At 44.2% G+C, this 14,213-nt stretch overlaps 1 protein-coding gene across 4 annotated transcripts in view; it reads right to left on the bottom strand.

Annotated features, from left to right (window-relative positions):
- The window catches only part of ITPRID1 (ITPR interacting domain containing 1), a 66,997-nt gene that overhangs the window by 31,081 nt on the left and 21,703 nt on the right, over positions 1 to 14,213 (bottom strand). For all 4 annotated transcript variants that reach the window (XM_070424533.1, XM_070424534.1, XM_070424532.1 and 1 more), the window contains exons 7-11: positions 9,149 to 9,200; positions 7,467 to 7,553; positions 6,847 to 7,049; positions 4,982 to 5,550; positions 3,820 to 3,877 (exon numbers count right to left, since the gene is read on the bottom strand). In XM_070424533.1, the coding sequence (XP_070280634.1) occupies positions 3,820 to 3,877; positions 4,982 to 5,550; positions 6,847 to 7,049; positions 7,467 to 7,553; positions 9,149 to 9,200 (969 nt within the window). The remainder of the gene's footprint in view (positions 1 to 3,819; positions 3,878 to 4,981; positions 5,551 to 6,846; positions 7,050 to 7,466; positions 7,554 to 9,148; positions 9,201 to 14,213) is intronic.

Below are 14,213 nucleotides of genomic sequence, written 5' to 3'. Positions count from 1 at the left end.
TGAGAATGACTTTATGCTGCCCTTGCAAATAGAAGAGTGCGGATGTTTATGAAATCACTGGTTAACATTTCCCTAGTTCTAAATTACACATATAATGGTCAATATCCATATGCCATTTAGTGTTGCTAATGAAATATTTGAATTTTTTCACTTTGTAAGTAATCTGCATTTTTCTGCCTGGAAATTTGTGGATAACTTCTCTCCTCACCTTACCCTTCCACTTCATACATTTTATCATGCTATTTAGGTGTTCCCATTTCATTGATGGGCCTGCTCTGTGTTTTCGTCTCATATGGATTGAATAATGAGCTTCCTTGGTCTCTGGTGGCTTCAGCTTGGGTTTGGCCACTGGAGATAGGAGGATAGGAAGAGAGGGAGTTGGGAATATTCATTTTCTCCTCTGCCTCCCACTGTGTCCTCCACAGCTTGGCTGCCTTCCTCTATAGAAGGCAGCTTTCCAACACAGCGATCCACTCCACATTCTGGTCACCACTCCCTTGCCCCTACAGTCCTAGGAGTGGTCATTTCTCCATAATGTTTCTAAACCTAGGATTTGGCACCATCCATACTTTTGTGGAAACTACTTCTCAGTGACCCAGGTGAGTGCCACCTGTTCTCTTTTTGGAGAGAAATCCCTATTCTTTCCTCTACCCTTTCTTCAGACTTTCCACCTACCACTTCAACAGCTGTATTGCTGACTTCAAAATGTCCAGTTTGATAATATTTCCAAACTGTCATATGTCCAGAATTAAGTCTCCCTGTTTGTCTATTTGTCATTGCCCCAAATGGTCTTCTAATCCCTCTAGCCAGTAAGACTTCTAATTTCTATACATTTATAAAAATTACTAGAGGCCTGGTGCACAAAAATTTGTGCACTCAGGGGGGTCCCTCAGCCCGGCCTATGCCCTCTTGCAGTCTGGGACCCCTCGGAGGATGTCCACCTGCTGGCTTAGGCCCGCTCCCTGGGGGATTGGGCCCAAGCTGGCAGTCAGACATCCCTCTGGCAACCCAGCAGCCCTCGGGGGATGTCCACTTACCAGCAGGGAGCAGACCTAAGCTGCAGTCGGACATCCTTAGTGCTGCTGAGAAGGCAGGAGAGGCTCCCGCCACCACCGCTGTGCTGGCAGCCATCAGCCTGGCTTGTGGCTGAGCAGAGCTCCCACTGTGGGAGTGCACTGACCACCAGGGGGCAGCTCCTGCATTGAGGATATGCCCCCTGGTGGTCAGTGTGTATCATAGTGACCAGTCATTCCCAGTCGTTCTGCTCTTAGGGTCAATTTGCATATTACCCTTTTATTATTTAGAATAGAGGCCTGGTGCATGGGTGGGGGCCGACTGGTTTGCCCTGAAGGGTGTCCCGGATCAGGGTGGGGGTCCTACTGGGGTGCCTGGCCAGCCTGGGTGAGGAGCTGATGGGTGTTTGCAGCTGGTCACACCTCCTTCAGTGTGGGGGTCCCCACTGGGGTGCCTAGCCATCCTGGGTAAGGGGCTGATGGCTGTTTGCAGGCTGGTCAAGCCCCCTTCAGTGGGGACCCTCACCCCATGGAGGTTTGGCCAGCCTGGGTGAGGGGCTGAGGGCCGTTTTCAGGCTGGCCAAGCCCCCAGCGACGGAAGCTCCCAGCCTCTCCTTTTTTTCTTTTTTATTCTGGGATTTATTTACCTTCTATAATTGAAACTTTGCAACCTTGAGTGGAGCTCAGAGCTGGCCAGGGCGGGCAGGAAGCTTGGCTTCCTCCATTGCCAGGGGCAACCCATGCCTTCATCTATTTGTGTGTCTGTATGTGGATTAAAACCACAATCTATTATCTCTCATGGTTCTATGGATTAACTCAACTCATTTATGTGGTTGTTTGGAATTGCTCCTGCAATCAAAGTTGGAAGGCATCTGGACTGCAGTCATCTGAAAGTTTGACTGGACTGGACATCCAATAGCTTATTCACATGGGAGCTCGTCAAGGTTGTCCACCAGAGTGCCTACATGTGGCATCCACATACAGTTTGCATTTTTTACAAAACAAAGATCATGTTTGCAGAGAGAATATTCCAAGAACAGGTATCTCAAGACCCAGGAAGCAGCCAAGTAGTTTAAGGGCTACGTTCTGGAAATAGCACAGCATTGCTTCTGACATGTCTTATTGGTCAAAACAGTCCACATGCCTTCATCTTTTGAATGAAGTCACTTTTTCAACTTTGAATAAAAAATTCATTCATATATATCACATATATATATTTATATATGTTAAAATTCATATATATTTATAGCTATATATGTAATTCACTCCTATATATATCAATGATTTCCCTCTATCTCTATTAATTGAACTAGTCTTACTTATTTTTTTTCTTATTTTAGTCCTATTTCTTCTTGGGTTAACAATACTGTTTGTGAAAGTAATGAAATTACATTTGCTTTAATTGTTATCCAGATTTCTCCATTAGGCCAACCTTTACCCATACTACTTTGCTCTCTAAATTTGAGATTAAATGTAGATTAGTGCTGTTGCCAAACTTTCCAAATCATTTTTTTTGGAATGATTGGGGTGACTTAGATGATACCAGCAGAACTCTTAATTGAATGTCAAGGAAGGCAGCTCCTATTGGCAAGAGAACCTCTAGCTTCGTTGAGAAGCATTCAATTAGATGGAAACAGATGCTTATTTTTATCTTAAAAACCTCAATGCAGGTTATGTGGTAATTACTTCAAAGAGCAGGATAACAATTTATGTAATCAGCAGGACCCTATAATTACTAATGCATAATTTCTAAACAGCATTTAGCAAAATGAGGCCCATACATACACTTTGTAATAAAAAAGACGTGTTTGACACCACACTAAATTAAATTAAAATTAGCATATTTTCTTCCAGGACATACACTAGCTTCATCTGCTTTATTTTGCTTCACTAATTCCTGTCTACTTCTCGCTCTATTATAGGATTATGGAAATGCTGAATCACAATGATAGCTGAACAAGGGCAGAGGAACCAGAAATAGAGAAAGGCTGCCTCCCCTGCTGTCCAGGACATTATAAGACCACCTAAGACCATGGTCGGCAAACCACAGCTCACGAGCCACATGCGGCTCTTTGGCTCCTTGAGTGTGGCTCTTCCACAAAATACCACGTGCGGGCGCACACGTACAGTGCGATTAAAACTTGGTGGTCCATGCGCAGAAGTCAATATTTTGTGGAAGAGCTGGTATTTTGTGGAAGAGCCACACTCAAGGGGCCAAAGAGCCGCATGTGGCTCGCGAGCCTCGGTTTGCCGAGCCGCAGTTTGCCGACCACTGACCTAAGAGATGACCCCAAAGTTACATCTAGTTAACTTGTTTCACCTGAGAGTTTCACATGAAGGTCACATAATCACTTAATTTAGGATATAAGTTCTGGCAGATAACTTAAAAAATTACTTGTTCTTATCTCTTTATAACATGTAAAAACTGAGGCCCATTGACATGATATGACGTGTACAACATTAAGCAGTTGGCAGAAGTAAGAACGTATTCCCTCAGTTAGTCCCAGTCCTATGTGAAATCCATTCCACTCTCCTGGTCGCCTCACACAGAGTTAATGGTAGACAAGCCCCACTGATACTGAACATTTCTGTAGTAAATATTTTGAAATTTACTTGGACATTTGCATTGCTAGTGAGAGTTTAATAGCAGCAGGTAGAAAATGCAATGGTAGTAGATAGTAGTCGTAACACATGTGGCATCTCCTTGGCAATGAGTAAGTTCTACATTTTAAGGAAGTTGAATAGCAGTTACTTACATTCTCTGAAAAGACGATTGATGAAATTGCACACCTTGACGAATTCTTACCTTTAGCTCCTGAGGTCAGGTCAGGGTGATCACCAATCTCCTCTTCAAAGCTCTGGACCTGAGACACCAGAATGCGTCAATCTCATTATCTTGTTCCCCAGATACCCCAACCTGGCTCTATAGTGACAGAGAAGTGTATCAGTAACCTGTCACTGTCTTGGTTAACACCCATCCCTGCACTGTGCTTCCCTTTAGGGCGGAGTATGTTCCCCAGAGCCTATCAGAGTGCATGCCTCACAGCAGACGGCTCAAAGGAGAGGTGGCCAACCTTGGGATTTACAAGTAAATATCCTCCTCCACTACTGGATAATTTGACATGAAAAGAGGGGTGGGACATGCTCTTCTGTATTTTCTTTGTAATTATATTAAAGAATAGAGAAAATAATGAAAATGTGTATATACATATTTTTTAAAAGACTGAGAAGTGCAGGTGGCCGTGCCATCTAAATAGGGTGAAAATTAGCATGAATGTATGAAGGTGGGAGGAAAAAGCAAAGGAGATATGTGAAATGGGAGTCAAGCTATGTGACTGTCAATAAATCCCAAAGCGAGCTAACAAAATACTGATCCCATAAAAGTAAAAAACAAACCCATCCTGCTTCTTTGTCTAAGGCCCTGCATTAGTCATCTTTGGGGAAATATTTCAAAGACACATCCCCTCGATGACAAAATCTGGTCCTCTAGGAACTGGTGCAGTGAGGGGGGAGGGTGGTGCGGCAGACGTCCTTGACACACACACACAATCTCCACCTCAACAAGCTCTCCCTGCCGAGGCTATGAGAATACAGAGGAGGGATTTCACTGAGTGGGAAGTAGTTGAACGGACCCTTGAAGAAGATGAAATGTGGAAAGAGTAGAGAAAACCATCCTGAGATGCATAATAAAACAGTGAGCAACAGTGAGAAATGACCTGTGGATGCAACTGAGAGCAAGGACCAGAAAAGGGATGGGAGAAACCAACGGCTGGTTTCATATCATTTAGTTCTGACTGAAGCAACCAGAATGACCTTAAATGTCCCAGAGTAAACAGGAGTTTGGAACAGAAGACCTAATGCCGAGGGGCTGACAGATGAAGGGGTTAAATGAGGGCTGAAAGGCAAAAGGTGCCTTGATGAGGGTTATCTCCCTTAGAAGTTGAGCGCAAAGTACAAACAACACTGACCTCTTCCATTTCGAAGGAGTCTGGTGCCTTCCTCACCCCAGATAAGCTCTTGAGCTTGTTAGTCTGAAGAGCATTTTCTTTCCGAGCTCTGTCCTTGACTGACCCCTCAGACACCCAGGAAGGAGGAGTCTGCTTGGCTAGCTTGGGTGAGTAAGGCCAGCGCCTTTTCAGAAGAGCTCTGGGAGGACGACAAGGTATCAAGTCATCACAGGCTTGGAGAGACCAATGCTCGGCCGAAGGAGATAAATGACTTTGGTCGAGGTTGTCTGTCACAGCTGGTGATTCTATTGCACGTCCCCCTGGTCCTGCACAGGTGCTGGAAAAATGTTCCCTCTTCTTCAGAGACCCTGACACTTCCAAACTACCGTCGCTCCTGAACTGCTTCGAGGCTCTCCTGAAAAGTTCCCCCTCTCTTCCTGGATGTCCTTCGGCTCCACTCACTGAAGTTCTTTGCATATTTTCCTCTTCATCTTTCTCTTCAGCTTTGCTCTGCCAGGTGCTAACATCATTCAGCAAAGATGAGAAGGCATTGGCCACCTGACCCAGGATTTCCAGCTGTCGGAAACGGCCTGAACGATAGAGAAAGCACAATTTTTAGGCTGGGTTTTTGTAATGAAACTGCATTGAAGTTGTCAAAAATGGAGAGGTTGGTTAACACATGTGATTTTTCAAGATGAGAAGGACTTGAAGCTCCAGAAACTCATTTTTTTCTCTGTACATGCTACTAATTATTATGAAGGTGACTCCTCTATATAAAGTTATGGGGAAGTGAATACCTTTTGTATTTAGTTGTACATGCATACTAGATAGATTCATATATGCCAATAATTAATGGTGTGTTAATCCATAACATCGACAGGCAAAGATGTATCTTGAGTTCAATCTTGTGAATTAAACTAAATTGTCAAAAACTAAACCCAGCTCTTCCATACAAGATGAACTTGAGTTTCTCCCACTGCTTTAGGCAGTAGATATCTGCATCCTCTCCTCCATCCTCTCCATCTATTGCCACCTGAGAGTATGGAAAAATCATGGTGCGTGGAGTCAAAAGGCCTGGATCCAAATTCCAGGTCCACCTTTTCTCCATCATTACAACTAGTGACCTTCCAGGTGGGCCAAGTTCGTGAATAAAGACAACATGGAACATATTTACCTTCCCCCAACATATGCACCACCCCGCAGTGGACATGTAGAGGGATACAGATATAAGCTGTTCTGTTTCAGCTATGACAGGAGGGGTGGATTGCCACTGTACACATCTCCCAGACCATCTCTCCTCATACTGTGGCTCACCTCCCCGCTCACTGTGTAACTGCAGAACCAGCTCAAACTGATCTTATTTTAACAAGATACTGGGATGTTTTTCAGGGACAACTGAACAAAACCGCATTTGGTCAAAGCATGTGCAGAGGAGAGGATTTTGACCAAAGTCTCTCCACCCCATGGAACCAAAGCACTGGGACAAAACTGGAACCTGAACCCCAGAATCATTTCAGAAGTGAAGGGTCTGCTGTCCAGGTAGATTGGGTGCTGAAGCCTTTACCATATCTTACCATGACCAGCCAAGCTCCAAGGCCCTCCAGTTGAAACTTGCCCCTGCCCCTTCCCTCTCCCAACCCCCACCCCCCAGTGATTTTGCATGCCAGCAGATTTCCCTGAACCCTGTCAATCTCTCTTTGAACCCTGGATCAGAAGACAGATTTGAGCTCTGCCTCTTATCTTCTTGCTGGTTGATCTTACAATAAAGATTTTTTTTCTTAAAAGCCAGTGCCATAGTATTGGCTTCTATGTGCACTGGGCAGCGAGCCCTTGCTCTGTAACAATTGCCGTCGGTAGGACTTGGATGCCATGTGGTCCTCACTTACCATACAAGTTAGGGTTCTCAATGTCCATTCGCTGCTTTTGAGCTTCAAGAAAAACATGGATATTGATCCCTGTGGCTGCTGAGTCACAACCCAGGAATCTGGCTGGAATTTGTGTGCAGATGTCTGGCTCATCAGCACCAAACCCCAGGTCCAACAGAATGTCCACTGGATCTTTTTCCCCAAATTCCAGCCACTCAGGAATGCTGCAGTAAAAAATATGAATGTCTTTATGCTGTAACATACATGCTTTATAGTTTTCACATTTGTTTTATAGATAGTAACATACTCTATGTATCTTTTGGCATCATGCCTTTTTTCTACTAAAATATGAATTGAAGATCATAAGTTGGTATATATACATAACTTCCTATTCCTTTTGTCACTGTACAGAATTCCATAAAATGGGAGCCCATAACTTATATGACCACTTCTCCATTGACAGATATTTAGCCTATTTCACTGACCCTTTTATAGTCCTCTTGCAAGTTGGGGTTTAGAAATCCTCACCATTCTCTCCTCCACCCGTTCATGAATTTCTCAAGTGCCTACTTATCGATTCATGAAATCCACTGTTGCCTGGGATGATTTTCCTGGATGTGAAGTGCCTGGAAACCACATACCTTTGTGGTATACTCACAGCAGAATGGCACGAGTTGAAGCTGGTCCCTCTGGATAGGGTGGGAGTTTCTGAACATTGGTGCAGAGATCTAGGGCGAGAGGGTAGCAATGATGAGATGGGTCCCTTTAGATCATCCCCCCCGGAGGGGCACTGGGAGCCTTTCCCTTCCAGAGCACACATTTGCATTTCCTGGTCATTCCTAATAACCCCACAGGGGCCATGCCTTTGAAGAGGGAGCGCAGAGGCGGAGGGGAGTGCTGTCTACAGAAGGTGTGGGGATTTAAGTGTCAGGTGCCCACAAGTGCTCATTATGAAGGTGACAGAATGTCTCACTTTTGACAGATGGCAAATCACTGGGGAACCTTTCAGGAATGATCCCTGCTAGGCTCTGACTTTCTGGAGGAAGTTAAAATTTTGTTATGAAAGAGGTAGAGGCAGCAGCCACTGAAGCGACTCAACATTCATTCTCATCATGAAGGACTTCCTAGGGCATGGTTAGTGTTCTCTGAGTGCTGTCTCTAGGCTCAGGGCCAACCACACGCAACAGTAACACTCTCCTTTATGGCCTCAAAAACCAGCATCCCTCTACCCAAAGAGACCTGCACTGCAGGTCATTTGAAAGCACTTGCAGCCTGGCCGGAGTGGCTCAGTGGTTGAGCATGCCTCAGGAGGTCACTGGTTCGATTCCTGGTCAGGGCACATGCCCAGGTTGTGGGCTCAATCCCCAGCAGGGGCTGTGCAGGAGGCAGCTGATCAATGCTGATGTTTCTCTCTCATCAATGTTCCTATCTCTCTTTCCCTCTCCCTTCCTCTTTAGCTAAAATCAATGAAAACATATTTTAAAAAGAAAGCATTTCCAAACAGAACGGAACCCTGTCATAATGTAGTTGACTTGTAGATACCTCATCTAAACTACAGCTGCAACTAGTCTCATCAAATACAACAGCCAGTTGGCACAAAATTGAAATTTATCAAAGAATACAATGTAGATAACAGTTTTCCCAAGGAGACCAAGGTATCCTGTGTGCACAGCTGAATTTGCCTTAATCCTGTCCATTATTAGTAAGAATCGGTGGGCCCTGTCTCTTTGTTCAATTGCTTCTCTCGACCTATAAAAGCTCATAGTCTAGTTCAGTGGTCCTTAAACCAGAGCGTGCCCAGGACTATGTGAAGACCTTACAAAAACACGATTTCTGAACTCTACCCTTAGGTTTTCCTATTCAAAGTGTCTGGGTTGGGGATCAAAAATCTTTCCTATGAAGTTCTCAGGTGATGTGATGCTGCTGCTTGGGGTCACTTTCACTGCTTTCCACCTAACACTGGAAATTATAATAATTAAATTATAGCATGATGGTCAATAATATTGGCAATATGAACTATGAATATAACTGTTTTGTGAACAGGTCCTGTGAACAGCTGAATTATAGTAGAATGCCATTTCTGCGTGTTTTAATTAAATCCCCCCAAGTCAGAATTTGTTGATATAATTTGCTCACTCCTTCATGACATTTTAAGAACCTGTATTTCTATCAAGGCTCCCCAAAACATTGCAGCCCTGGGGCTCAACCAGTGACAAGATCCCAGGATCCATGTCATTATTAAGAACCATCCTCGCTGTACTTCCGTCATGAGAGACGTGGCCGTAAACTACTGGACTGAAGCAACACTGATTCTGCCACCTACCTCAGGTAGTCTTTCACAGTCATTTGAACCATTCCTTGTTCATGTGAGAAAACTGCAACAAAAAAGGGGGAGATGAACTTAATTTCCTTTCATCTCATGGAAGATTTTCTCATCCTCAAAGGAACCAACGTGTGACTGATTGCCATGTCTGAGATTGTATGGGCATGAGATACAAGGCGTCTCTGTCGTGAACAAGACAGAACGTAATTAATGGCTAAATGGTGTGACAGGCACTTGAAGATGTGTACTTGCTCAGTGAAAGCGAGTCAGTGGCACATGAAGTAGTCAGCAGTGACTACCTGGAAAGAAGCAGTACTTGTCTCGAGTTTTTAAGAATAAGGAGAAAAGATTCAGCTGGTGTGGTTCAGAGGATGAGTGTCAACCTAGGAACGAGGAGATCAAAGTTCGATTTCCGGTTGGGGCACATGCCCAGGATTTGGGCTCAGTCCCCAGTAGGGGGCATGCAGGAGGCAGCCAATTGATGTTTCTATCTCTCTCTTCCTCTCTGTAATCAATAAAAAAGTATTTTTTTAAAAGGAAAAAATATAAAGAAAAAAAAGGGGCGGGGGAATCACCTGCTCATTAAAAAAAAAAAAATAGGAGAATTTGATTGTTTGAAAAGTGGTGTTGCTGTGAAAGAAGAGCATCTGGAGCAAGGGCACAGCACAGTGACAGGGCTCGTCAGGTTAGATCAAATGGCATGTTGGAATACAGAACTACAACTTAAAGAGGAGGTGAGAGAAGAGATAAAATAAATGTCTGCCCTACAAAGCAAATGGAACTCTGTCAGCACAAGAATCATATGGGGTGAAGAATATAAATCTATGATAAAGGTTTAAAAATAGAGTAGGGATGTATATGGCCACTGTGCTACCCACTCCAGCTCCCGCTCCCATAGCAGACATCACCAGTCAATCACATCACTTTCTCATAGAGCCTAGGTAGGCTCTTAAATTCACCAGGAAAGCCACAACTGATCAAATGAGATGAAGCTTATTTGATATCCTTTGTTTGCAATAAATTTTATGAGTGGGTTTTGAGAAAAACAGTGATTTCGGGGTACATATCTGAACTTTTAGAAATTGCTAAACTTAAAAAGAATATGTAACTGCTCATAAAACATCCTGGGGAGCCACTGCCAAGGATGGCATATTGAGGCAAGTGATCATTGTATGATACAACTATGACACTTTTCAGATGTCCTATGTGACATCTGGTGACAGATATAAGTCAAAATATCTGATTCAAACCTATGTACCAAGTTAAGAATGAACTTAGAATCAAAACTCCAGTCTTTTTTGCCCATTACATCAGTGGTTTTGAAACTTTGGGTTTTAGCAGAGATTCTTCTGCAGGATTCTAATAAAGGGTGTCCCAAAATTCACGCAAGAAGTAATTTTGATAGAAAACACAGGGTTATAATTAAAAATTATAAAATTTTATTGACTCATAATGTATACAGTATAGGGTTATATATGGAATAGCATATCGGGTAAATGGCCTCCATGACTTTGCTGGCACATATGCACTCTTTTGTCATTGCCTGAGCAGCCGCATTTTCAAAAATGGTCCAGCCCAAAATCCGCACCAAACAGTGACACGTTGTGGATGCATTTGTTTCTCAACAATCACTTGTGGATTTTCTGAACCTCAAATGCGACAATTTTGTCGATTAACCAAGCCATCAAGATGAAAATGAGCCTCATCGAAATTCAGCCACATTTATGCAAAACGGTCATGGAAAATTTCAACTAAAGAGTGTGTATGTGCCAGCAAAGCCGCGGAAGCCATTTACCCAATATGCTATTCCATACTAACCCTATACTATATACTTTATGAATCAATAAAAAATTACAATTTTTCCTTATAAACCTGTGTTTTCTATCAAAATTACTTCTTGCGTGAATTTTGGGACACCCTTTAGTTTACAGGGGTCAAAGGGAGCTGTCCTGACGGAGTTGTCCATCCACTTTTTCTGGGTCCTGTGAGGCACCTCCAAGACCCAGAGTTTGAGAAACACCATTTATTCAGTGCCAAGTCTCTCACCTCGGCAGGCACCGCTAATCCACTGCAGCGCTCACTCCCTGAACTCAACTCGCTCTCAGAGCTTCTCAGACCATAAAGCCATTACCCACTGATTGAAGTTGTCACATGAGAGAAAGCCTATTTGCCACTTTATTAACCACATCATAGATGCAAGCACAGTCTAATTTTTGACAGTCATATTGTAATGACTTGATGCCATAATAAATTAGAGACGTTGCCCAAAATGGAAGGTAAAATAAATATTTGTCTATTTTAAGCAATTTTTTTTTTTCTATTTCTCCCTGGCTCCATTCCTGCCACGACCACCTCCACCCACTGCTGTGCAGGGAACTCCTGAAGGCAAGCTCCCTGTGAGCCTGGCTAGCTCGTCCACAGAACTCTGGAGTTTCTGAGCGCCTCTTCTCCCCTAAGCCATTCCGTGGTTCTGTGTGTCCTGCTAGGACGCCTCTCTCGCCCAGCCTCGGCCTTTCCCAGTTGCCTGCCATTGCTCTGGATTTCCTCGGACGTGCGAATGGATGTGTGATCCAGGCCAGGCTGGCACTGTGGCCACCGTTAATGGCTCAGACTGTCAGAGAGGAAATGACCATTTCCAGATACTGATGAGAAGAGTTCGCTCAGCCCTGCTGCAATTTCCAACACCCTGGCCCCACAGGAAACCCAGCCATTCAGAGAAATGGGCAGCGCTGCACCCCGGGCATCTTCATGAGGTTCTCGAGCCACACCCCACAGCCCTGCCATCCATCTTCAGAAGCAATCTGCTTGCCAGGAAACCAAGGGGAGCCCCGAAGAGGAAAAGCATCCCCTAAAGGCAACATGTTTTCCAGGAAATGTGCAAAGTGGAGCCAACTAGGTCACAAGGGGGGTTAGTTTTCTGATCTGACGATGCATATTGAAAGCCTTACACAATTTTAATAGCCGTTGAAGAAAGGGCCTTCTCTCCTTTCACCTTACAGCTCCCCATAAGGCCCAGCCATCACTGACCCAGAGGGGCAGTTGGGGTGTCTGAACCCCTCACCTGAACCCCATCCTCACTGACACACAGATACAGCTTTTATATCTCTTGTGAGATTCCTTATCCACTGTCTTTTTGATCTTATTTGAAATGACACAAATGTCTCTCTTCATCTAATTCACATACATCAGCCCTCTGCTGCCAGGCTTAGATTTTGGAGAAAACCAAGCCAGAGAAAAATCAATATGATTTTTTAAAAGAAATTCCCAAACTAAGCCTGTTTTAAAAATTATAATAAAATTGTTAAAAATGATTTTGGTTCATCAATCCATTTCCTTTTGCATTTCCAGGCTCCCTGGGTCCTGGGAAGCAGCAACCAATCTTTCCAACACTTCCACCTGGTAGTTGAGAGTCTTGGAGAGAGAAGTGTGGAGTTATTATTCCTTGTCTGTCGGGGGTATTTAGTTATGGTGGTGGTTGTTTTATTTTTGTTTTTCTCTACTTTGCCAATGTGTAAGATAAACTTTCTGGAGCCTGAGGATGGGCTCATCAGGGCCAGGTTGCCTGTTTTCAATAATGAACCTGAACCTGAACCTGAACCGAGAAGCATAAGCGGGCGGCCCAGGTCTCACTGGCATGGGATTCCTAGAATTGCCTGAAAACTCAGGCAATCCAGCAACTGTGGCCCAGGCCTCCTCAGGGCAGTGGTCTGTTGGCAGCTATGTGCTCTGTGATTCTCTGCTCTCTGTTCTGCCTGCTTGGTCCAATAGTGGTTACCTGCCCGGCTCGGGGAAGCATTTGAATCTGTCACAGCGAGAATTTGACACCCAAGGAATGCCAGGTGGAGCAAACCAACCACTCCTGTTGCCCCGGACTTTCTCACACTTCTGCAGGCACCAGGCTCACCCAGGGAGAAGATGGGACCCTTATGGCTGTGTCTGTACTCACCACAAAGCCCTGCTGGCGAGGGCCTCCTACATTCCTCACTCATTTCTCTAGATGTTGAGTTTTAATATTTTCTCTAATATTTTCCCCTTCCAAGATACCCTTTAGAAAGACAAGATTTGACTTTCTAAATGCATTGGAGAATAAATATTGAAAAAAATATTAAGGTCCTACTATTCCCAAGTTTTGTAAGGGTTGATTTGGAGGAGAATTAAAGCAAGAAAAAAACATGCCCTGCCCTACTCAGTGTGTCCCACTGCATGGGTTAAGATCCAGTTCTTATTCCTTCTTGGAGACCTGAGTCTCCAGCCACCCTGCCCACTGCTAGGTGGACTCCTGCCATCTGAAGCAGCAGACACCAAGCTTAACCCTGCAGAGTGTATGGCTGGGGAAGATGGAGTGAGATATGCAGAAGGCACTAATTAGCACCTCCATTGGCTTAGAAAGCATTTTTTATTTTGGTTTTCCTAAGCATTTCTGACTGATTCATGGAAGACATTTGGTTCTTTGGAATATCGTCCAATAGACTAATCAAATTACATTTTCACAGGGCTCTAAAATAATAGCAATCTGCAGCTTTCTGCACACTTAACTCCTGCATGACCAAGAACCTTAGAAGAGGCAGCCAGCAGGGTTTGTCTCATTTGATGAATTATTAATCTGTATCCTTACAAAAAAAGAGTCTCTTCATTCTCACTGACACTCATGCTCAAAACCTTAAAGCCGGTTGTAATGATTGGACTCTTCTTCACCCACATACCTGTTTCTTTTGCCGGTGATGTTGACCCATCCTCTCTACTCCATTGCTGACACCCACCCCAAGTGGAGGTCACAATCGCTTCATCCCGAGGTGTGTACCTTCCTCCCATTGCCAGGATACACACTGGAATCTGTCGCTGCCTTTCTCAGAAACCATTCATAGCTCACTGCAATTGAGAAGGCCAATGTGTACCACGCCTGCTACAATACCCTGGCGCGGCACCTATGGCATCTGTCACTTGTGACTCAGAACCCTCTACTCAGGTGAACAAAGATAGGGCTTTAAAATCGACTGAACACAGCCTGTCCTTTGACTGGAACCTGAGATGACACTTCTTTGCCACCCCTCTCCTAAGACATCAA

This window comes from Myotis yumanensis, unplaced genomic scaffold (genome assembly GCF_028538775.1).
Source record: "Myotis yumanensis isolate MYYU_CA2020_CCGP unplaced genomic scaffold, mMyoYum1.0.hap1 SCAF_9, whole genome shotgun sequence".
Taxonomy (NCBI): Eukaryota; Metazoa; Chordata; class Mammalia; order Chiroptera; family Vespertilionidae; genus Myotis; species Myotis yumanensis.
The sequence above is the reverse complement of the archived record's forward strand: the minus strand, read 5'-3'. Positions and strand labels throughout refer to the sequence as shown.